Source organism: Toxotes jaculatrix, chromosome 17 (assembly GCF_017976425.1).
Source record: "Toxotes jaculatrix isolate fToxJac2 chromosome 17, fToxJac2.pri, whole genome shotgun sequence".
In the NCBI taxonomy this organism is placed as follows: domain Eukaryota; kingdom Metazoa; phylum Chordata; class Actinopteri; family Toxotidae; genus Toxotes; species Toxotes jaculatrix.
In genome coordinates, this window is record NC_054410.1 from 17,639,565 (window position 1) to 17,664,026 (window position 24,462).

General features: G+C 39.3%; 2 protein-coding genes across 12 annotated transcripts in view; both read right to left on the bottom strand.

Annotated features, from left to right (window-relative positions):
- Positions 1 to 6,527, bottom strand: part of kiaa1109 (KIAA1109 ortholog) — a 65,592-nt gene extending 59,065 nt beyond the window's left edge. For all 9 annotated transcript variants that reach the window (XM_041061090.1, XM_041061098.1, XM_041061097.1 and 6 more), the window contains exons 1-6: positions 6,400 to 6,527; positions 4,317 to 4,449; positions 2,958 to 3,074; positions 1,540 to 1,618; positions 1,363 to 1,427; positions 643 to 817 (exon numbers count right to left, since the gene is read on the bottom strand). In XM_041061090.1, the coding sequence (XP_040917024.1) occupies positions 643 to 817; positions 1,363 to 1,427; positions 1,540 to 1,618; positions 2,958 to 3,074; positions 4,317 to 4,419 (539 nt within the window). In that variant the 5' untranslated portion in view covers positions 4,420 to 4,449; positions 6,400 to 6,527. The remainder of the gene's footprint in view (positions 1 to 642; positions 818 to 1,362; positions 1,428 to 1,539; positions 1,619 to 2,957; positions 3,075 to 4,316; positions 4,450 to 6,399) is intronic.
- On the bottom strand, positions 6 to 23,226 carry c9orf72 (C9orf72-SMCR8 complex subunit). Of its 3 annotated transcripts, XR_005896249.1 has the most exons (11): positions 23,068 to 23,226; positions 21,588 to 22,086; positions 20,373 to 20,468; positions 19,797 to 19,861; positions 19,147 to 19,219; positions 18,217 to 18,333; positions 16,007 to 16,242; positions 15,803 to 15,860; positions 15,297 to 15,406; positions 10,910 to 11,259; positions 6 to 17 (listed from the first exon to the last, which is right to left on the bottom strand). XR_005896249.1 is itself a non-coding variant. In XM_041061100.1 (10 exons), the coding sequence occupies exons 2-10, from the start codon at positions 22,032 to 22,034 to the stop codon at positions 11,073 to 11,075; spliced, it is 1,389 nt and encodes a 462-aa protein (XP_040917034.1). In that variant the 5' UTR covers positions 22,035 to 22,086; positions 23,071 to 23,226; the 3' UTR covers positions 9,902 to 11,072. The 3 variants fall into 3 exon arrangements, 2 of the variants coding, with proteins under 2 accessions (XP_040917034.1, XP_040917033.1); XM_041061100.1 differs by lacking the exon at positions 6 to 17 and having other exon boundaries at positions 9,902 to 11,259; positions 23,071 to 23,226; XM_041061099.1 differs by lacking the exon at positions 6 to 17 and having other exon boundaries at positions 9,902 to 11,259.
- Between the last annotated feature and the right edge of the window lie 1,236 nt (positions 23,227 to 24,462).

Genomic DNA, 24,462 nt, shown 5'->3' on the forward strand with positions numbered 1-24,462 from the left:
ACCAGAAGACATTCAGTCTTACAACAGTTTAGCAGTACTTCATTTCCAATTAGTACAATTAATTTGGATGTCAGAGGGAAATGATAATAGCTCTCTTCTGTGCCTCCATTCCCAATGCATTTGGTGATAACAGAGAGAAAAGGGAGCAGGCATAGTATGTTTAGCTTGTTCAGACCGCTTGTTATCGAATCTCCATACTTCAGTCTCCTCTGGTGGAAAGTTGCTGATTCAGTCTTTCACAGTAATTATTGTGCTGGTGTAGTGAAGTCAGATACTGCTAAGCCATACTCATACTAAGTAATTACCAATGTCAATTTATATTTCTTCTCTTCTTAAAATGATTTTAGGATTCTAAGGATGTAACATAAATAAACATTTATGAGCCTCTGTTTTTGTGAACGGCTCAGATTTATCAATTATTAATCAGAAAACAGGCGATTTACCCACAGATATTTTTATATCACCTTAAGGTAAGATGCCTACAGCAGTAAAACACTGTATGTTCTCTGCATTCAGGAACTTCTATTCATTAAAATATTGTTTTTAAAGCTTTAAATCAATGTTAGGACAGTTTTAGATTTTCTCTAAACAAGCCAAACATTTAATATAACAAAAATCTCCTTGATGAGGCCTTGGTTGCACCTTTCCAGGGTCTTGCTTCTGTCTTCTCGTCCCCTCTCTTCATCTTTTTTGGGCGTTATGAGCGTGGGTTCTAGTCCGAAGGTCTCCTGCAGGCGGGCGTAGAGGTCGGTCCGATTGTAGACATGAAACTCAAAGCCGTTAACGGTCACGTAAAGCCTGGTCTCTGCCTTGGGGTCTAAGACAAGAGAGACAGCTCAGAACTCATTATGGAAGCGACTGTCTGTCTTCCATCTACAGTCTGTTCATGTTTTTCTTCCATAATCTGTTTATTTATAAAGCTATTCTCTCTTAAACAAGGACTGCATCAACAGAGGCAAATAAAACCTATTTAAAATTTACACTGAGGTTGCACCTAAGCATTATTGTCACAATCTGACAGTGATATTCCCACTTAAATAGTTTCATCGTTTGATGTATATGTCAGAAAATAGTGAAAAATACATCACAGTATTTCAAAGCCCACGTTGATATATTCTTATTTTGTCCAAACAACAGTTTGAAACTCAAATGATATTCAAGTTACTATACAGAAGCATAAGAACACCACCAAATATTCATTTGACAAACTTTTTGCTTATAAATAATTTAAAGAATGAACTAATTAACAAAATTGTTGTAGCTCTAATTTACACTATTTTCTGCAAGTGACTAATAATAATAATAATTTGCTGAGGTTTTTCATAGGATTAACACAGGATTTCGTGGTCACAGTCAGCTCACCATGCTGTTTCTGTTTCGGGTTATACATTTTCCACCAACGAAATATGAGGAAGCCATCCTGTATCCTGTTACACAGACAAAAAAAAAAAAAAAAAAAAATCAATCAATAAGCAAGCTGTAAGATTAAAAGATAAAGGAACAGAAAAGTTGCAAATAGTTTAGCACAGGTCAGATTACCTGATAGACATGTCTTGGTTGATGTAGTACACATCTCTGAACATGACTTTCCCCGACAGAACAGAGAAGGAGAAGGAGCCTGTGGAGAAGGGGTCAGAATAATGTTAATAATAACAGTACTTTTCATCATACTGACTGAGAAGTACTGTTATTATTAACATTATAACAACAGTACTTTTCATCATACTGACTGAGAAGTGCATTATTATCACAGTTACCAAAAGCAATTGTAAACCTGTTTGAGTTTGATCACAGCCGTTTGAATACAAGTTAACAAACCCGTTAATTAAAACGTTAAACACAAGATGTAATTAGATGGTTTTGTCAGCCATGGTAAAAAAAAAAAAAAAAAAAAACTGTGTTGCTGAGATATTTAATCACCTTGTCTCTCTCTTATCTTTGAAAAAGAAAATAATCTTAATTAGCATCTAATTGCAAAACAAGTAGGTCACAGACTGTCACTGAGCAAGAAAGATGAGCAGAAAACCGAACATGATTTTCTTTCATTACTCCTTTCTGGCTCATAACATATGTCTTCCTTTGTTTTAATTATTTCATGTCAAAAGACTGACAACACCTGAGCGGTTCAACCATAATCTGACACTTCAGGCAGGATATGTAACTCGGCCAAAGACCACGTCACTGTAGAGGGCTTGTTTTGGTCAGTACTTCCTCTGTAAATCTTTGCAGGAATTTTTACTTGACACAGTCCAGCTCACAAAGACACACACTTCAGAGCATGTTCAAACCTGCTAAGCTGAAACAAATTTGGCTTGTAAAGTGGTTCAGAAATGTGCTGTTTGTTATGAAGGCTCCTGTTCATTTCCAAACACTGGTGCCCTTACAATGAACTACCTAAAAACAGATTGGCAGGCACCCCGGTGACCGCTCACTTTGTAATGACACATGTTGGCAAAGAGACGTTAACTAAGCCGTGCACTCATCAAATTTTAAAGCTTCCTTCGTAATTGTTCTTGTACCTCCTATTTACTCACAGCCAGAGGGCTGCAGAATCATGTCCACATACACTGCTGTGATGCTTAGTAAATATAAGACATGCTCTGGCTTCTTTTTTGGAGTGTACCATTGGGTTGTATTTCAGAGATTTACTCTTTAGTAAAGAAACTGATGTTTTTGGAAAAACCTAATCACTTGCTAAAGAATTATTGAGTCTTGGGTTACTCGTGAATTTATGGCCTCAAGGTGCTTTATAAATTAATTTCTGTGTCATCTATGTAGGGAAATTCAGCCTGGTGTTGGTTGCAGTTTGTTGTTCAGGCTATGTGGAGATAATCACTGAGAGAACCTGGCTCATTATGAAATATTTAGTAGCCTCAGTTGACGCCTTGAACTGGAAGCTTTGGCAGAGTTCCTCCTGCCTATTCATGACTGTGTGACGGAGCTACCGATGAACACACCGATGTGAATGTAGCCATCCTTGTAGAGTCTGTTGATGATGAGGGTGAGGATGAGGCCAATGTTGCGGGAGTTGTAATAAGTTAAATAGATGATCCATCCACAGGACAGAATGGTGGCTGCGAGGGAAAGAAAACAACACGATCTCACTCAGTAAAAGACGCCGAATTCTCAAGTGAATCAAAGCTCAAATTTTAACTAGAACCCCTGCTGTCACTGTGAGATTAAAACAGGCTTGTTAATACAAAAAAATACTGCACAATTAAGTAAAATAACTATTTTTAATGTTTTCTGATGCCTGAAAACTTATATTTGCATCAGTAAATGTAAAATAACAGTAAAGTAGGCTCATACTTTCAGATATGATCACTAATGCTGATTCTGCCTCTGTTACTTCAAACTCTTTAATTATATATGTGAATGACCTTGTTATTTATAAAGTCAGCAAACCGTGACTGGTCCTTTAAAAGAAATGTGCCAGATGCTTCTTTTTCTGACATGACAAAGACCATTTTCACACAAAGAAATTCCGCCTAAAAGCATTATTATTTAAGGAACATGGCAATGTGGTATTAATATGGTAACTACTTATTCTTTCATATCTGGGTTGACAGCTGGGTTTGACTGCTGATCTCAAGGTTTTGATAGATTTTTTTTTCTTTTTCCCAAGAATTGTTCCTTTTTTTTCCCCAGGTTGAGGATGTTGCAGAGATACAAAGAAAACAGCTTCTGTGAGTGATGCAGTATCAGTGGCCTACTGAGATCTGCACCTGGATTGAGCAATAATTGCAGGCTATCACTTGTCATACTTTAATTGAATTAAATCATAATAAGGTAAAGATACAGTCAGGATGACTTACTGACTAAAGGCAAATACTAATTAAAAACTGTCATAAGATCTTAAACACATTAGGGAATATTACTGAGTTTTATCATACTTATACTGTGTAGCTCAAGGCAACAAATTTCTGTGAGTTTAACATTATTTCACAAAATGATACTGAAATAATCTCTTTTGCTCACCACATTACTAAATTTGTCTTTACCAAAGCCCAGAACACTTATATAGAGAGAAGGAGACTCACATAATATCATTACTCCTCCAAATAGTCAATGTTTCTACCAAAACTCTGTTTAATAGATCAGGTACAAATAAAAGTAATGAAAATTTTCCACAATACTTCAGACCAAAGGAAGCAACAGCACATCTTCTATTACAGTTACACAAGTTGCATGTTAGACCACTAAAATGTAATTTGACAGAACTGACAGGTCTGCATGTGACAGATTACTACAAGTCTCACGTAAAATATCTAGTGATCTGGATATTTTTCCCCACAGGCCACATACAGAGCACTTACCAACGAGGAGCCAGATGAAGTTTGAGTTGTGCTTGTTAAGAAAATCATCCAGATCCACGAAGCTGGGGAAGGTGCTTTCATTTTTGGTAGAATGCCCATCCATGGCTACAGGCTCTCAGTCTGACGTCTAAAACTGAAACAGTCAAATGTCAGATTGTTGCCATGGCACAGGAACAAAATGAAGAGGAAAAGCAAGACCACAAAAGAACAAGTGCAATACAGCAAAGAAAAGATGAAGAAGAAAAGTTTTACAAGAAAATTCTTTTAATGCACCAAAGGCTACTGCAAACAATTTCCAGGAAAATACAGTTAACTAAAACTTAAGTCTTCAATGAAACTGGTGGCAGAGGTACTTGCAAGACAAACCCAGGGTTTCTGCAGTGTTCACCATATTAAGTTTAAGAATTTTAAAGGCCTTTTTAATATGATCTATAGTGTAATTTAATACCTGTTTCACAACCTCATAAATTATAAATATCACTGAAAATCAGCATCAATTTATAGACATTTATAATCACATTTTTCAGCACTTCCCCACTGTAAAAAATATCAATTCCTAAATAATATACAATAATTAAACATAACCTGTATAAGCAGGGGAAAACGGATGAATTCACTTAAAATACAGTGCTGTACAGCAGTTAAATTGTTGTTAAAGACTGCATAAGAGCTGAGCAGAGGGAACTTAAAAATCAGTGCCTGCTATGCATAACACATGATCACAGCTCGCGTGCACCTACTTTACATGTCATGAGGTCACTGGCTGTATTTGGTGACATGAACTTCCTTCTACGGGAAAGTTTTTTTTTTTGTTTGTTTGTGTGTTACAGAGGTGCCGGTGGAGGGGTGTTGCACGTGTTCTGTGTGTAGCTATGCTGTGGGTCAGCCCATGCTTAGGAGTGAAAAGCTTGAATACTGTTTGAGACACAAACAGACTAACACACACACAAACATAAATCCTCATCTAATCCACCTTTAATGACGCTGGCAGTAAAACAGCCAACAACCAAAACTGGCTCTCTCTCACAGAAAACGCTGCTTCTAAATTTCTATTTTTGACAGATACTTTGTTTTACAAAAAAATCTGTTAACATTCTGTAAACTGAAACAAAGATCTGGATCTTACAGCGGACTTAACACCAGCTACCTGCCAGATACTAATCCAGTTCTGTTAACACGCTACCTAACTCTGATTCAGTCCATCTGAACGGATCAAAGCACAGATATTCCTGTAAGGCAAGTTCTGGTTTCAAGTAATAACCTACATGAGTTATGAGATATGAGTACATATTATACTGCCATCCCAGAAAGATCACTTCTGTCAGTTACTCATCACAGTTAATGGAAAGCTTTCAGTTTTGGTTTACAAGTGGTGAAAATCTGCCAGTTTACTTAAACCTGCCTTTACTTGTCAGCAACACGCACACCTTATTGAAAATGACATTTTAAGAATTGCTGTCCCTTACTCGGCACAGGGGTGATTCACAAAGCACCACTTTTAATCCAAAAACTTAGTCAACGTTAAACACAACGATGAGCTTGACAAGAGAACACAGAGCAGTAACTAATCGTGGCTGCCTGACAGTCTCTGGCTTTATTTACATGTTGAACTGGTAAAGCCATCAGTGACACAGTTTTCTATCATGACATAACGCAGTATGTTAAGCTAAGGTTCATCATGGCTAGTAGTACATGATGTTGCTAATGGTTTAACTTCACATACGACCTAAAACCCAGAGCCATACCTGAAACCAACTAACCACACACCTAGCTAATCCGAAGTCTTGAGTAATTTCCTGAGCATTATCCTCAGCACTACTAACAAAGACGATATGTCGCCTAACGTGTTTTAATTATTGTTGGTGTTCGTATCGTCAGAACAAGAGGCTGCTGACCCATTAAGTACAGCCAGTCAGCTTCTCGGCTAGTGACATTTTAGCTTATAGATAATGTAGTTATTAAGCTAACCGCTAAATATCATAACGTTAGCAAGCTAGCTAGCAAGCTAATGACAGCAGGCCGCACCCTATAACTTCTTCAAATTCAAACTGTGAAACCAAGTCTCTTAACGACCGTAAAGTACCTTAATGTCCTCGATAAAGCATGTGGTTTCATCTTTGCTCCAGTTACTCAGGAGTTGCTGTCCTTTTGTTGTGTCAGACATGAGCATAGCTAGCATCCTCTGTTGAATATTTACCTGGCAGGCAGCCAGTTAACATCTCTTCCTGTTCTGTCGAGACCAGTCATAAAATCGACCAATAGGAAAAAACGGAAAGTCAGCGACTGACCAATTAGAGGAAAGGCCACCCACACAGTTGACGGGCGGTTTCTGCTACCTATCAACGAGAATGTTTTTATAGTAGTGGGACCACATCAGCGTTGTTTTGATGCTGTGTTGGTGCAGTAGATCAGCCTGTGATACTTAGTGTTAAACTAAAAGCATAAAGGAAAGAGACATTAACCTCCCATGTGGTGTACGTCAAAGATTTTCAACGTGAACCATATTTTTTCCAAGATAACATGCTGAAATATGTCCATGATTCAGTGAGTAGAACACAAAAGGGTTACAGATTTCTGTCTCGTCAAACAAGGCCCCTGGTCAGTAGGTTAATAAAGACTACCAGGTTTCTGAAGCAGTGAAATGTGGTGCTGGAAGGACCATCCCAGGCCTCCTGAAGGAGCCCTAAGCATGGTAACTGTAGTTGGCAGGCTTTAAATTAAAATTTTAGTCCACTGACATTGCAGCTCTAAATATAGCTGAGGTATGTCTACTAATAGTGTTCTTTCCTACCATCACATTCAAACTGAAATTGTAATGTGTAAGCCTGTCACATCAACAAAATCAACACTTGATATTTAGGTTGTTCCACATTCTGTTGTTGTTGTTGTTATTTAATTTAAATTGTACTTTAAGGTTCTTGTCAAACAAATTTTATCTGGTAAGATTCAACCAAGGCCAATCCTCTTTCTAGTTGGATATTTAAGATCCTATATGTTTAAGATTAATTAATTATTAAGATTTGTACAGTCTGTTAAAGCACAACTTATAGTCTACAGATAGCAGCTGTGTGAGGTTGTACTTAGACACAGCTAATTGCTAACACTTGCCAGGCAGCATGTTATCACCACAGGAGCTTTCCCAGGGGACCAAGAACCTTCTGAGCAGCTCAGGAACTAAACTACTTCTTTCACAAAGCAAGAAAATGCTCTAGTTTTGATATCTGGACATCTGGTGGACATTTCTTCTTGTTTTTTTAAATGACAAAAACATAGTTTGTCTTTGTCTCAGCTTCCTGATTAAAAAAAAAAAAAAAAAAGGATTTAGAGGACAGTGCTACCATGCTGATGTTCAGTAAATATAACACGTATGGCTAAGCCACTAGCATGCCTAGAGATGCCATCATGGGAGATGCAGCTCTGTCTTTGTCTATTCATTTGAGCTATTTTGACAAACAACTTCAACCCTGCTATTATGGTTTTGTTAATTTTAGCAGATTCTTTAAGTAGTACTCCTAAAATGCTCAACAAAAAGTACATAAAGTGGTTTGAATTTGAAATATCTGGAAACTGTTTTCTTCTGGTCCCCTGGTGCCTACAGGAAAGGATTCGAGGGGCCATTTGATTTTCTGTTCTGTTCAAAAACAGTCTAATGTTAAAGCACCAGAAACAGTTACAACAGGGTAAAACACGCACTTCATTGTTATCTCTAAGAAATGAAAGAACTCCAGGGTACTGTTTAATGTAAGAAGTCGCTGTCATGCCCAGTCACAACAACAAAGCCTCCCCAAAGAACACGCAGGAGTCCTTTTACTGAAAAGGTGTCAGACATCAGGCTCAAAGCTTTTCCTTGCCAATCAAGCCTTCCCCTCAAGACCAACCAGCGTCTCTCACTTGAATTCCTTTTCCTGTCTTCTGAATGTTATTTCAACTAAATTCCTGAAGGAGGTCTTTGGTACAGTCACTACAGATATTCTATTAGTAATTAACACCTCCTTCACTTTTGGTTCATTCCCCTTTTATTTTAAATATGCAGCAGTTCAAGGCTCTCTAGAGGACACCAACTTATAATTTTCTTGCTCGAGGCAATTACAGACTACAATCTTTAATATGCTGCCTTTTATTTGATCCAGTGGTTTAGAGAAAGCAGTTTCGTCGTAGATGATATCATTTATGGATAGCTGCATCTCAGAGAAACTACAGTCTGGCGTTGAAGGACATCACAGTTCACTGCCTCATTTTAGTTTCTAATTATTTCCACCTCAGTGATAAATTCGCTGTTTTCATAAATCTGCTGTCTGACCTCACAGTTCGATGTTATGTTATTATTAAGTTATTTAATGTTATTCAGCCACATCTTGAAAAGGTGGTTAGAGTCACAGACACAGTTCCCAACTGGACCTGGTCTGATTGATTGATCTGATACATGATGTATTCTCAGGGTTGATTTAGGCCCAGTGCTGCTTTCAATGCATACTGCGTACCTCCAGTTGGTCTCAACAGGATATCTATTTCCACTGTGACACACACAACACTTGGCCAGATGCTATGACTTGATTTATCACTTGCTTTACATCAAGACATCAAGTACTGAACCTCTAAAAAACTTTTTGTACTTTTGGCACACCCAGTTCCATTAACCTTGTAAAGTACTGTAATGGGTCAGCCAAAAATGAGCTTGCCAGTAAAGAGTGATTGTGTTTGAGTAAGGTTTCCATTTTCATCTGCACTGTTGTATAAGCTGATGCTGATTGTGAGTGGCCAGCTGGAGATGATGGACATAAATTTCAGTTCCAGGGGTCTATAGCCATGCTAGTAGCTGTACAAAGCACAGGAAGGCTTTGAGCTAAATGCTAATGACAGTGCTGACAGCAGGTATCATGTGTACCATCATCACTGCATTACTTTTCAGTATGTTAGAATGATAACAATTTGCACAAAACGCGCTTTACAAGTATTTGGTCAGTATTGGACAAACTGAAATTTTGATGTGATGGTGGTACAAGAGATCAGGGGATTCATACTGTGGGGGATATGAATGTATGTTCCAAATTTAATGGCATTCCATCAAATAGTTGTTGAGGGATTTTACTCAAAGCCACCAAAGCCATAACTCATCCTTTGGGAACCATGAATGCTCTAAATGTTACGGTCCGAGAGGCAGGGTACACCTTGGACTGGTCGCCAGTCAATCGCAGGGCTGACACACAAAGACAGACAACCATACACTCACACACATGCATGTTTTTGGGATTGTTGTGAGGCGATGGTGCTAACCACTGCACCACCGTGCCTCCACACCTTATATATCTAATAAAAAAGAAACTTTGGGTCTCCATACATGTTTCCTGGAAATATCCCAGAGCTTTTAGATACATGAAGGTGATCTGAAGGTGGATCCTTGTTAACAGGGCCCCTTCAACGTCTGGAGCTCACTGTCTGAGGAGGTATTGCTGGAAGATTTTTATGTCAACTGTCAACATTTTATTTTTCCAATTCTATTCTTACTTCATTCTGAGGCAGGTTACTTCAATCCACAAGTGTCAGTTTTACAGAGTATAAAAGAACTAAAGACAGTGTAAAAGATGTGAAGTTTGTTAATACAATGTTTATTATCCATTGCCCTGTCTCAACAATTAGACAAAGGTTCACTGTTAAAATAAATTAGACCATAAAGTAAAAAGGAAAGGGAGCAAAGTAAGAAACATGTCTAGAATTGATGCATTTGTAATAAACATGTTCTGCTAAACATCTCCAAGTGGAAAAACTGCTCTAGATTAAAAACTGTATGTAGATATAATAACAATGGAGTATGGCACAACATTAGCAACACAACATATTACAATGTCAAAACAATTAGCATTTTTGGAAGCAAGGCTTAAAGCAAAAAAACAAAAAACAAAACAAACAAAAAAGACTGACTTTAAGATGCAAATTTCATAATAATCCTAACTGCAAATAGCTCAATCTCTGCTGTGGGAGAAAAAAAAATCAGTGCAAATCCATTTAATACATAACTGTGTAAAGGTATTTAATGATGACACACAGTCAGCCAGAAAAAGAGATGTGTTTTATCAGCAGGGACCGTGATAAGATTTCATTTACAGTGCTTTTGTATTCTGTCTTTAATGAAATCCTCATGATTTACTCACAACCTTTCTGTAATGTCACCCGATGTGCACTGCTCACATTCAACACACACAGCCATTAATTGAATTTTTAAAAAAGGCAATCCACAAGTTCAAAAGGGTCAAAGGCCAGCCGAGGCTGTTGTACAACACAGGCAGTGAAGAAACTAATAACTTGTGTTTTTATAAATATAATTTAAATTAAATTGCAAATGTCCTAGTGGGCACCTCAGCCAATTTTAACACCATAAATTAATACAGACCCTCTATTAACAGAAGGCATAGAATACATGAATAATTCATAATTCCCGCAGCGAATAATTTGTCTTCTAAAAACATTAAACTCACATTATGCTTACAGGTGATCAAGGCGATGTATCAGAACTTTAATTGTAATGGCTCATAACAGCAGTAACAATCAGTCTTTGAAATGGTGCCTTGTACTGATCCAAGACACAAAAGGAAGACACATTTCAGCAAAGCAGAAACAAATATTCAGGCTAATGGCTGTCTCACAAATATACATTTGCATGCTTTCATGTAACAATTAAACCAATAAAAAAAAAAGGATCACGAAAACATTTGTTTTCATTAACCGTCTAATAAATAAAGTGCAGGTGAAGAATAAGGGTCAGAAGCTCATGAGTATGTCTCGCTCCTGCATGCTGGTGTAGAATGGCTTCCCGAACACAAACGAGTGCAGTCCTGCCCTCAGCTTCTCAGCGAAGGCCATTACGATGTTCAGGTCTCCTTCCATCATCAGATCCAGATCCGTCTTTAAATTGCGCAAGGATCGAAACGGCTTCTTCCCTTTTTGCCTGAGAAGGAAGGCACAGGCAACTGTTAACAACCTACAATACTAAGGGTCAGAGGATTTGCATTAGCATCTAGTTGGGTTGCAGCTGCGCACATGAACGCCATGCCATGATGAATTATGTATGCTGCTACAGGATGGCAACTGAGCATAAACAATCATGTCAAGGTACCTGTAAAATAGTATGCCCTTAGACCTCAGGCTGTTAGCAACACCATAAACAATAATGCTTTTATGCTTTCACGCAAGCACACGAATTATGGTTTTGCTTGTGTAGTCAGTGTGGTATCTGGAATGAGATATGTTCAAGCTTGTACTGTAGGTGGGAAAAAAATGCCATTCAATTCATCTTTGAAAGCATTTTTAGATAAAGGAGAAAAATGAAATCAGAGTAATGTTTTGTGGTTTCATGGTAGTGTTTCCTGCAATATTCAGTCACTAAAAAAATCTGCTGAATATGTGTATTATAATTTACATTAATTAATAAATTACAGAGCATCGTAACTTTAAGAAAGGAGGAATGATGTATTTCCTGTTTGGCCTGTCTATAAATGAACATATCAAGGTGAAGGTGTCAGTGTAGCCAGAATTCTGTCAGTGGAATTCTGTCTTCACCCTGTGCCCTCCCATAATATAGATACCCTTTATGCATCATGTCTGATATGTTGGTTCTAAGGTAAAACACATACGTTGTACTGTCTTCTCAATTTCCCTTTCCTCCTGAATTTCAGTTTAGAGAAACACCCTCTTTGTGAAGACAAGACTGTGCTTCTACTCTTGGGATTCAACCACCGTTTGAGCAAATCTTTCCAAAAAATTTGAACTTCACAATCACTTTTCCTGGAAATTTTGAGGTTTTAAATGTAACAGACAGGATGCAAAGAGAATTTTAGAGGCGGCGCGATTCCATGCAAAGTCAATGGGAAGATACGTATAGGCACGATTTTGCCTTGGGCTGCATGAATTGAAAACGTTTAAACTTGAGCAAAAGGTTTTTGCGCGTGCCCTGAGGCTTTATGAATCAGCTTAATATAAGTACAGAGATGAGAGGAAGAAGGAGAGAGACAGGAGAGAAATAACAAAAAGACCTGGAGTCTCTGGTGATTTCCAAGTTCAGCCAGAAGCTTAGCAGAATACAAACACAAAGGCTCAGAACTCCAGGCACCGCTGGTGCACCTGCTGCTAGCTAACTTACAGCTAACGCGTGTACAGTCGCTACATGGCTGTTTGAGGTGAATTTAATTTAAAAAAAAAGTAGTCAGTAGTTGTATTACCATTAATGATGTAGGGCAAAAATTAACCTCAATCTCTGTCTGATCTCACCTTAATAGTCTGTGCAGTAGACTTCCTAAATCTGCAAGAACAGTGACGGCGCAGACCGTAAAACAAAAACAATGAACTGAAAGAGGTTAAAGTGCTCTGCAGAGTTGGGTGATCATTTTCCATTTCTCACATTATACACAGTCATTTCATCCTTGGTTAATATAAAAGAAATATTGATTAGTACAGCTTTAAAATTTTTGACAAGGTGACACAAAATGAATCTGCAATTGTGAAAGACTAAAAAAAAAAAAAATCTGATACAGCCAAATTAACAACTTATATCCAATCACAAGTAATTTAAGCCTGGGCCAGGGGTTATAAATATTCTTGAGTGTATTTATGCACAATAAAGAAGCACTTTACTGCACTGAAGCACTGAAGCCTTCAAATGTCATTTGCAAATAAGAGTAAAGCAAAATTGTGTAGTTCAGGAAGAATAAATAGGGAGAGACTGCTGTCCTAAAAGGAGTGGGAAGGTCAGTCCACTGATGGGGAGCACAGAAGGAGATGAGTCAAGCCCAGATGGAGTGATGACCAGGTCACCACAGGGAGGGTGGCATGAAAAAATCTAGGGAAGCTAAAGACATGGTGGACTGCAGAGTCTCCGATGAATTGTCGGGGCTTAAGGAGGTACTTCTGGAGCCGAGCCAGGAGGGTGGTTACTGTAACCCCTGGTGGGACTAGAGCATGACTAGAGATACAATTATTCCTGGTTATTTTACAAGGAACTGAACCAGGTCCCCAGAGAAGAGGGGAATTCAATGGATTCAGTCGAGTGTAAAGCTACAGTCCTGGTTTCTACCTTGTTTTATCGTTGAGTGAATATTCTGGTAACTACCTAAATTGAAGCCGCGTTAATGCAAATTGTGGTGTCAAAAGCCACCAGGTCACCTTGCAACCTGGCATACAGTCTCACCTCTGAGACTGAGGGGGGCAGAGAAATGAGAATTACTTGTCAGTTGATGATCATAAAAACATCATTTAGTGTTTTGATGATGATGATGATGATTCGGGGGGGGGGGGGGGGGGGGGGCCTCATTGCTGGCTGCGCTCCAGAGTCTCTCAGCACTGCTGTTGTGACTGGGAAGGCAACGGCATGAGCTTCACATCATTTTCCTACTCGACACATTATTCATTTCACTTCACCTCGCTGACATTCTTGGGTGATGCTGAGAATTCATCACCCTGTGTAGCTGAGACAACCAGCCACTTCTTCCCAGTTTCTTCCCAAAATGAATCACTCGCCCATTTTTTCCTACATACAAACCAGTGCTGTAATTACTTATAACAGTCCAATCCCAATTCTGTTCAATTTAAAATGAGACAAAACAGAAAAGCTGCATATCTTCTGCTCTGCATATGTTCAGTTTTTGAAAAAAAAGCTTCTGATCGCAGCCACCCAGTAAAGACAAGTGTAAAGGGTTTTGGGGTTTTTTTTCCACCTAGCACCTTCCCATCTTGCATCTTGTTTTGGAAAGCCTTACTATTCATATTTTCAGTTGTGCCTAGTGTACCACACTTATACAGTCCTTCACCTCTGAATGTATTACTTGTAATGTATTCATTTTAAGGTGAATATTTTACAGTTTGTTTTCTATACACTAAGGTCCTGATCTACTAAAGGTCTGCAACGGTGCAAATATCCTCAACCTTAAATCATTTTTTCTGTATTACTATCAAATTGTAAATCCATTTTGCTGGTGCCAAACTCAAGGACAGGCTTTGTGCTCTTCACTACATATATATAGATTATGTGGATTGTCCCTTTTGAAGGGTAAAAATGGAATGAGGGAGGAATAAAAATGGAATTATTCAAATGCCCACACTCCTTTTATCATTCAGGAAACGTCTTTTTTCTATGATTTCTAAGTTTATTCGCAGTGGACATAAGCAATAATGGCATCTTCAGGAAGTGCCAGTCACACTGCATCTATAAATATGTGTGTTGTGTCCATGTGTCCAGATTTGACTGTCATCAAATGTCTTCAGGCTTGTCTCTACTGTGGATGTATTTTGTGTGATAAACTGATCCTGAAATATTTCTCTCTTGTAGGTTTCCTGTGCAACACATCACCGCCATACATTCAGAGCCGGGTGAGGGATGACTCATCTGATCATATGAGTTGTTTCTACTGCTCAACAGAAAGGTGTCTGCATACTTGGCACCACTTCCCTCGCAAAAAGCAGTGACCTGAGCATATGTTTTACCTTCTCTGTGTTAGACATGCTGCTCCTCATCTTCATCTTTTCATCAAGTGTCTGCTTCATGCCTCCAGTCAGCTGAAACAGTGTAACTTTCCCATATTCCCATGCATTTAAATGCAAAGCACAGATATCACAAGTATCTCTCCTTCAGCCCCACTGTCCATCTACCTGGTGGCGTTTGAGATTGTTTCAGCTGGGTCTTCACCCAGGTCTAACACATGTTTCTTGACTGGAGTTAATGTTGTCAGCTCCCTATCATTCTGGGTTTGGTAATTTGTCCCTCAGGGGTTACCATATCCTCACTGCTGTACAGAAAAACTCTGGGGATAATTCACAGTTGCACAAAATCACCGACATTACTACAAGACTTTAGGTTATTTCTGCCTGTGTGTCCTGTGGGGGGCCCCGTGGTGATCTGTGGTGCAATACGTGTGAGTGTAGCGGTTTATTGCCACGCATTTAATCCCTTTTGTTATTTGGATTAAAGTCTTATTAAAAAGTGACAGCTCTTACGTTTCGTCCTCGATGTACTTGAGCAGTGTGAGGGCCTTCCTGTGGAGCAGCAGCAGGAACTGGGCCAGATAGGTGCTCCGCAGGGACAGGCCTGGCTTCAGCATGAACACCTGGGTTTGACACAGGATGTCAATTAGTAGCGCAGGCTACAACTCGGCTGGAAAAGGTTGGAATAATACCCCCCACCCCCGCCTTGTGCTAACCTTGAGAAAGAAACATATTGCTGTTGTCATGAGAAAAAAAAAACTTACAACAGCAACTCCGGCGGCACTTTCATAGGAACAGATGATGGGTTGTGACCCCTGGGAATAAATTCTAATGTTTTGTATCTATGGGCTCTAGAGATTACATCATTGATATGGAAGCACATATTCCAAGTATGTGCTGCAGCCAGACATAAATCGGGTTCTGTCTGAGGCTACTTCAAACAAACATGGCTGCGAATCTGCCACTTTCAACTTTAGACTATACACTGCTGTGAGAAACAAGTGTTGCTATATTCTTACCTCATCTATAAACGACTTCACTAAAGTGTCTTTATGCATCACGTCCTGAAATATATTCCTAAGAAAAAAGCCATAGTGGTTATGAGATTTCAACCAAGCTGAGATGGAAAAAATTTAAACATAGTATAAAAAAATATATAAATATAAATAATACATTTGTGCATTAAAAATGTAAGAAATACAAGGGATGTGTGCTCGGCTTACAGGTCAGGTGTGAAGGTTTCATCAGTGTGAATGACTGTATCTGGGGGTATGTCCTCCTCGCTGTCTGTCTTCCAGAGCGTGCTTAGCTCAGATCTCATATAGCGCCGCTGGTTGTACGTGTGCTCGTGGCAGGGCGGCATCTGCTTCACTGTGTTGATGTCCACGTCGATGTGAGTGGTTGGGTACGGTGAGTAGAGCACCTGGCGGAAGGGCAGGACGAAGCTACCTGTGGAGTCCTGGGAAAACACAAAAGGGGGGAAAGCCAACATTGACAACCTGCCAACTCTGGGCTAATCTTAAAGCCCGGTATGATTATTTTTTTATGAGATGTCTGATAGCATGTTGATATTATTCATGTCATGTCCCAATATAAAGAGCAGAAAACACAGAAGACACTATATTTATATAAGAAGAAACAACAATAATGGGAAGAAAAGCAAAAACAAAGCAGCTGCATTTTTAGAAATAATAATAACCAAGGGGTGAAAATCAGAGTTGCTTTACCAAAGCAGCCTGTGTACATATCATGTGTGTGCTAAGAAGCATTGGTCAATAATTTCATATTTTGCAAGCAGGTTTATCAAATCTGTCTCATAAACTCATCTGAATATCGGTCTCACAAATGATCAGCCATAAATCTTGGAATTTTAATTCATAACCAAAATTATCAAAATAAATGGGACCCCAGTTAAATCATAATAATGACATTACAGCTAGGTTTTTCACATCAATGAAATAACAACACAATGAGGGCAACAGGAGTTCTTTGTTTATTCCAAAACAAAAATAATTTATTAAAACAATTAACACTAGTAATCAAATTAATACTAACCAAATCTAAGCAATAATGAACAGCAGTGTCATAACTAAGGCACAACTAAGGAACTTAAGGTTAGCCCAGACTAGGCCTGTATCCAACTAATCCTATCTGACCCCCAATCAGGACTGAAATCCCTGGAAATCCCAAGGACTGAATTCCACGTGAATCACACCTAAATCACAGGTGAATTCATGTAACAAACACACCACTGGGACTAACTCTGCCCAGGTACCAGTGTTACTTGGGATTGCTCTTGCGTGGCGACCAATGGTGCATCTGTTTGTTGTCTGGTGAACAGCTTGTGTCACAGATACAGGATAAACATTTATTTTCCTGCTCAGCTGAAGATCCTCTGTGGTCTGATGATCTTGAGAGAGTCTAACTTATGGTTCGCTGATGTTTAGGAAACGAAAAGGGATCCTGTCATCTTCTCTTTCTATGAAACTGCGTGGGCTGTGGCATAATGAACCAGTTTGGGGTAAAAGTTGCAGCTGTGCGAGGGACGGTACAGACTAATGACTCTACCTGCAGGGTAACAGTATATCTTTACGCACAAGGAATCCACCGCTAGAGAGAAAGAATTCAGACTTCACAGCGGTTTTAAGGGGGAAATTGTGTTACCGCTCACAGTGCTGCTGTGTCCAATACTATTACAGAGAAAGGTGAGAGGGTGGGTGGAGATTAGCTTTGAGGTTGAGCAAGGAATTATGCATATTGTGCTATGGGCAGAGCAGCCCCTACACAAGGAGCTTCAGAAATCCTTTTCAGTTGTTTCTCCCTGATCCAGTCTTCTGTCTTTTCTTCTTCCCCACTGCATTTTACATGGAAATCTAAAATAAGATCCTGCACAAACTCAACAACACAGCCAGTGTTTGCCATACTGAGTCTTTAAGACTGAACTAACGAGCTCTACCAAGTTTTCTGCTGCTTCTTTCACTGCCTATGTAGCGTTATATCCTCCCTGCCTCGTAAAAGGAATGGTAACTTCTCTAAAACTGTAAACTTCGCTGACATTCATGAAATTCTCTGTTCTGCACTTTACCCCAAGTAATAGCAGAAAATGTTGCCTGTTTAAGGGAAACAGAGCAGAGCAAACTAAGACCAAAACTAAATATGTCAGTGTCTTAACTTGCACATTGCAGTTCTTTGAGTAAAAATAAAAACCTTATGAAGACCACATAAAAAAAACCTTTGCGTATTTAAACAGACCTGAATCTTGTGCAGTGTAGTAATAAAAATATCTTATTGCAACAGTTTCTGGTGTGAAAATGAAATCAGGTCAGAACAGCAGACTAGGCAAGATCAAACAAGCAGACAAAAACAAAGAACAATAACCAGGCTGTAATTCAAATCACACTGTGCAGTGTAATGAGAGGGAACTGGTGGCTACCTTGAGCAGACCCTGAACGAACAGGCCGGTGTCATATTTGAAGGAAGAGTCAGCCTTGCAGAGGCGAGAGCACTTCCTCTCGGCCGAGGTGAGGAAGAGGCAGAGAGTCCGCACGATCTGCAGGGGAACGGTCAGAGCTGTCAATCAACACAGTGACAGTTTAACTCTTTAACTGAAGAAGCCTTCAGAAAAATCCTGGTTTTGATTATTAACACAGTGTATTCAGTAGATGTGAGGAGAAGGAAAAACAGGTTCGGGCATATTTTGGAACAAAACAGATCAAATTTGACTTGATCGCAACTGTTTGCCACTTCAGAGAGGTGTGGAAATTTGCAACCATGCTGTATTAGGTTTCCAAGTTTAAAACATGGTCAGAAAATAAATGGCCTTTTGTGTTTATCTTAATCCTGCTGGTTGCTGTAGATAATTAATTTGCTGCACAATCAGCATGAAATTTACTAAAGAAGCCACATTCTGCGTATAGACCATAATCTTGCATTAGGCTTAAGGATAGTTATTAATTACAAGTCTTGATTTAATTGATGCTCAATTCAGACCTCAAGTCATTATAACTACAAATTTAGGCTCTTTGACGTTCACTGGGCAAACTGCTGTAGCTACCTTCTGCTGTAGACTGCTATAAAACAGTATATAACAGTATACCAGCTTTCTTTCTTGGTTACTGTGCCCATCTTGTCTTCTTTTATTCAGACACCTGCTCATTTTAAGTAGCTTATCTGCTTTCACATTTAACTTCTATTTTCCGTGCTGCCAAGCACAGACTGACATTCAAAATGCTGACGCAAGCAGTAACAGGCTGAAAAAGTGCACGAGGGCCTCGCTGAACAGCACCACACTTCAAAACATTTTGAATTATGTAGATGGCTTACAAATTTTGTCTGTGTGCAGCCACTAATCCAGTAAATTTACCTTATTTACTTTCTCTGGGTTGCTTCCAACTACTATTGAACAGCCACAAGTCTGCAGATGAGAGCTGATGGCCCTGAACCAAAGAGACAAAGACATGCAAATTAGAGCCAATTAGCTTCATTAGTATTACTCTAATTAGTATTGACAGCTTTTAGGAATAATGATTGAGACAGATGAATTGTGTCTGAAAAACATTTATGAGGCTATGGGAAGAATTAAGATGGTAACTGACTGACATTATGCTCATAAACCTTAAATTTACCTTTTTACTTAAGTGGTTTAGCTGATGTCCTGGCCTCTACCTCAAATACTATAACAGTACAGCTTGACCATCCTTTTATTCCTCTTAAGAATCTTTAGACATCAGCTATAAATATACTTAGATCCAAGTAAACAAGTTCCAGTTTACAGATACTTTGTCATCTCCACAGGATGCTGAACTAATCCTGTTCAACTCTGAGCATTTGGGAGCTTCATTGCCGAAATGGACTTTCTGGACTCTCAACACTAAACAGCGATTTAGCTTTCATCCCTTCTCTGGAGGAAACTTCGGCTAAGTGGAGAGTCATTACTCATCATTGGAAGGTTGATGGGTGTTAAATGGGCATTGTTCATCATCTGTCTCCATTCGCCTGTACCGGAGTGCTTACTTGTGGAGGAAATCCTCGTGGCAGCTGTCCCCGATGTCATCATCATTTAGCACGGTGTCTTTTATCTACTCAGCAGGAGCGAAACAAATGAGTCACTTTTAAAACTGGTCCCAACAAAGACAAAAGTGCTGACAGGCACATTTGCAGACACGTCCATGAAAATAAGATGCAAAAAACATCATGGTGTAACAGTGTAGGAAACGGCAAGAAAGATCCTGCGGAGCTTCTTTGTGCTGCTTTTTTTTGTTGCATTTGCATATTAGAAGGGAGCAAATATGTAAAGTCACACTGGGTGGTAATCTCGGCAGAGAACCTGGATAAATTCAAACCTCTTGGAAATAGAGACCATTTGAACAAGAGAAAGAATGAAACAATGGAAATTTACCAAACCCAGCTCCTTCAACTTCCTGCCACCATGATGTCTACATGATAAGCTATCAACTGTTTCTCATTTTCTTTTTTAAAGCTGCTTCCATGCTGTCACATGAAACAAAGATTAATCGCCAGTATGGTAAATAGATAAGCATGAGAATATGTGTGCATATGAATGCATGTGCGTGTGTATGTGGTGCTCACATCTATTTCTTCCGGCACGCTGTGTGTCTTCATAGAGGCCAGCAGCTCCATGATAGGGACGATCTCCAAGCTCAACACTGAGATGATGTTGTAGCCCTGAAGGTGAAGGAAAGAAGAAACGTAAACTTAAGCACTGAACAAAGACTGAAGCCAGTTGAGAGAGAAAACTACTGATGATCCTTTTCATCATCGAGCTGGACAAATAAGAAAAGACAACTGATAAAGGGATAATGCCAGCATGCCAACATTTTGCATGTTGATACACAAGGTGCAGGCAAGGGGTTTGGATACTGTTTAGTACTGTTTAGTACCAATACCCTATACTAGTAATACCAGCACTGGTACCACTAACAAAACAATCCTTTAGCTGATGTTACATTAGTAAATACTGACAGGTTTTTCTATAATACCCATGTTTATTTAACAGCAGAAGACCTGTTTCTCAAATGTTAGAACAAGCAGCTGTACGAGAACTGACTTTCAGTCAGTGCCAAAAAAAAAAAAAAAAAAAAAAAAAAAGCACTGAGGATGGATACCCAGCCCTAAAGCCAGTAAGACGTGTTTGTCAGCTATAAGAGCCCTGGCAAGCAGGGCTATGATATATATATCATTCTTCAAAGGAACACAACACGACTAACAGAGAACCAAACAGGCCAAACCGCAGGTGTATCAGGCAAAATAAAAAATCTACTAAAATATTTATGTCAGGAGGAGCAGTCTGACAAGAGGTACACAGTACACAGTAGAACTAACAAAGGTGGAGGTGATAAACATACACTGATCAGCAACAACAGTAACGCCAGTACTGATTTTAATGGGTGATCAGTGTATGCAGAACACAAGAGATTGATAAATAGGCCTATACAGCTGCACCTGCAGTGGTGATGTATTCTGAAGCGCTGTGTGTCACGTTATTTTGTTTTCCCCTATTATCACCTGCTCACTACCTTTCTCTGTAGGAGATCTCAGACCTAATTAACCAACTTGCTCCTCTGTGTTGGGAGACTGCAATTTTATTATTCTGCCAATGTTGCTGCAATCCCAAAAGGATGAAAGAGAGGTGATAGATTACTTAATACCCCTTTAAAATCAAGAACTATGGTTAGATCAGCTTTTAAAGCACCTGTTATGAGTGTAAAGGGTAATAATTTGTTTACTCTTGTGTAAATACTAAGGGCATGTCCAGGAACAAGAACTCAAGCAATAAGTGACTACCTTCTGCATCCAAATGCGCCCCTTGCGGATGACGTGTTTTAGCCTCTCCACACAGATGGTGTGCAAAGGCAGGTAGAAGGCCAGCTCTGTCTGAGGCAGGATAATGGACAAGGCACATGTGTTCTTGTCCCCCTTCAGCTCGCCATCGAAGATGAGAGACACAATGATGACGCCCTTTTCTGCCAGGACAAAGAACTTCACATCCACGGCACCACACTCAGCACTACGCAGAATCTCCCCATTGAGTGTGTGATTGGCCAAAAAGGTGACCTCTCCATCGCTGAGGAACATCAACTGGTCACCCTTTGGTGCCCAAATGTGGCGCACCCGTGGACCCAGGATGTTATCCCAGTAGGCAAAGGTGGCAGCCAGCAATGGGCATTCTCCCTCTATTGCTACTTCAGACTTTGCCACAGCAGGTGACTGGGGTGGACAGCCAGAAGACATTGGAGTGGTTTGGAAATGTTACTGTCTTCTGGAAGGTTCAATGATATTCAACCTACATCAACACACACAAAAAAAAAACAACAGCTGTGTTTATGGTACTACTAAATTAGACCATTGTCAATGCAGTTAAGAACTGATTGTTGGAAAACAGTTAAAATCTTTGCTAAAACTTTGAGCTTCAGCTAAATTAAAACATACTAAGAAACCTAATAAATCAAGTAACGCTTCTCTGTGGAAATGAAAGTGATCTGCTTTGGTCTGTGAGTCAGGTGATACTAAGATCCACCCAAAAGCATCCTCTTTCTATGTGCAGCTTGACAAATGTTAATACTTTAAAGTGAATGAGGGAATGCATGTCTTCTGCAAACTCCATTTATAGTTGTGGCACTTTAATGTTTTATTCATTTTCTACAAGATATACATCTATCAGGCACTTACCCAAAAGCCTATGCTAACCCTTGTGGTCTTCTGTTAGCTTCAGCATACATATCTAATATACTATGATTTCATTACTGTAAAATATAACCCATTATTCTGACTTTTGTAGCTGCTCACTAGAATAGACTGTTAGATGTTTTAATAAAAGACTTTAAAGCTCAGGAGTAACAGACATATTTAAACGTGGATAAATAGCAAATTAAACTGCTCTTCCATTGACCATATGTATGCCGAATTTACCATCACCTCTTACAGATTAATCTGTAGTTGAAGCCAGTAAGTATCTATGTATATCCGCAGCCAGCAATATGGCTTTGGCAGCTTATGAATACGGAACTACATATTCCCACAAATAAGACAGCACGTACATAGACTTACATCCCAGACCTCCCAGACATATTGTAAAGCAACGACTAATGATTGGATAGTTAACATATACAACTTAATGTCAGACTCGACAAGAGGTAGTGAACGAAATAACGTTAACATTAGTAACCAGTCAATATTTTGGAGTAACGCTAACTGTGGCTCTTGAAACCAGGCTAGCTCGCTAGCTAGCGCTAGCCAAACTAATAGTGACATCGCTGTAACTTACTTCTTCGGTCTTTTTGGTGCTAAATTGTCACACCACAGCCCCTCTACAGAAAGAGTTTCAAATAGTCATCGCTACAGTTTTTCTGTTAATGCTACACCGTGTTCACATTTCAGTGGTTACCAGCCAGCTGCATTTTTATTTTCTTCATGTCACTTCCTAGAACGTCAGTCCTACGTCAACGGCAGAGGCGCACAGCGCCATCTAGCGATCGAGGCACGTTATTGGACAGTGAGTCAATGATGTCATTTTTGTTCCAGGCAGCCACCTGCAGAAAATTAGATATTTAAATTTATTTACATGGAGCCTGCCGATTTAAATGGTTGTATCTGCAGGCAAAACACCTCGTGTTTGCCTTTTAATGGCATCGTTCGGAGGGTACTGTGAGACCACATTAACGACACCCCACTTCAGTCCTGGAGACCTAATAATGCCTTCTCTTCTTTCCCCTTAAATCATACCGCCATAAACTGCATTCATGACATCTCCCAGGAGAATCTGACTTCCCCAAGCATCAAAAGATGTTAATGTGATTGTGTTATTTACCTTGAATATATACCGTTATAAGAATTTTAAACATCCTTATTCCTCCTTTTCCTTAAGGATTGCTGTATTCATTGTAGTTATCCAGTGAGCCCCTCCCCTCACAGAAACTTTGCTGAATTAATGTACGACCTCAAATACTTTCACATCTGTTCCCGGCACTGTATAGGCTATTCATCTATACTCTGTATATGCACTTGAGCTTACAGCTAATTCACAATAATGGTCTCAGCAAGACACTAATGGGATGCCTGACACTGCTGGCTCTGAATGGCTCATCAGCAATTCAGAGATTGAATTGCTTCTGCAAACAGTCAGCCTTAATTATCTAACACAATTACACCTTGTTGCTGAAAATGGTACACTCAGTTGTGCAGCCATCTGAGCTATCTTTGGAGATGCCCTGTCTCAGACCTGAATAGTTTCTGTGCTTAAGCCCAGAGCTGGTATCCATACTCCTCAGGTGTAGGTTTATATTTCAAGGGACAGACATGAGAGTGGTATCAACCTTCTTATCTAACTCTGCCAAAAAAAAAAAAAAAGCTAATAAACATATTTCCCAAAAATGTCAATCTAATCCATTAAAGGTTTTCCCTCTTTAACTGAAATTGGTAAACACATCATAATCTTGTGGCTGTACTGACCTCAAACAGTCTGTCCTTTGCATCCAGACAGGAGCAGTTATAATGTTGTTGTCTCTGAGTATATAGGACAAATGAAAACTTACTCTAAATAATCCTGAAGATTCTTTGACATATTCATATTTATTCTAGCATTTCCTTCTATGTTTCTTTCCTTCTTTCTTTCCCTGTGGTGACATTATTTATTCTTATCTTGCTTTATTCTTTGTCTAAC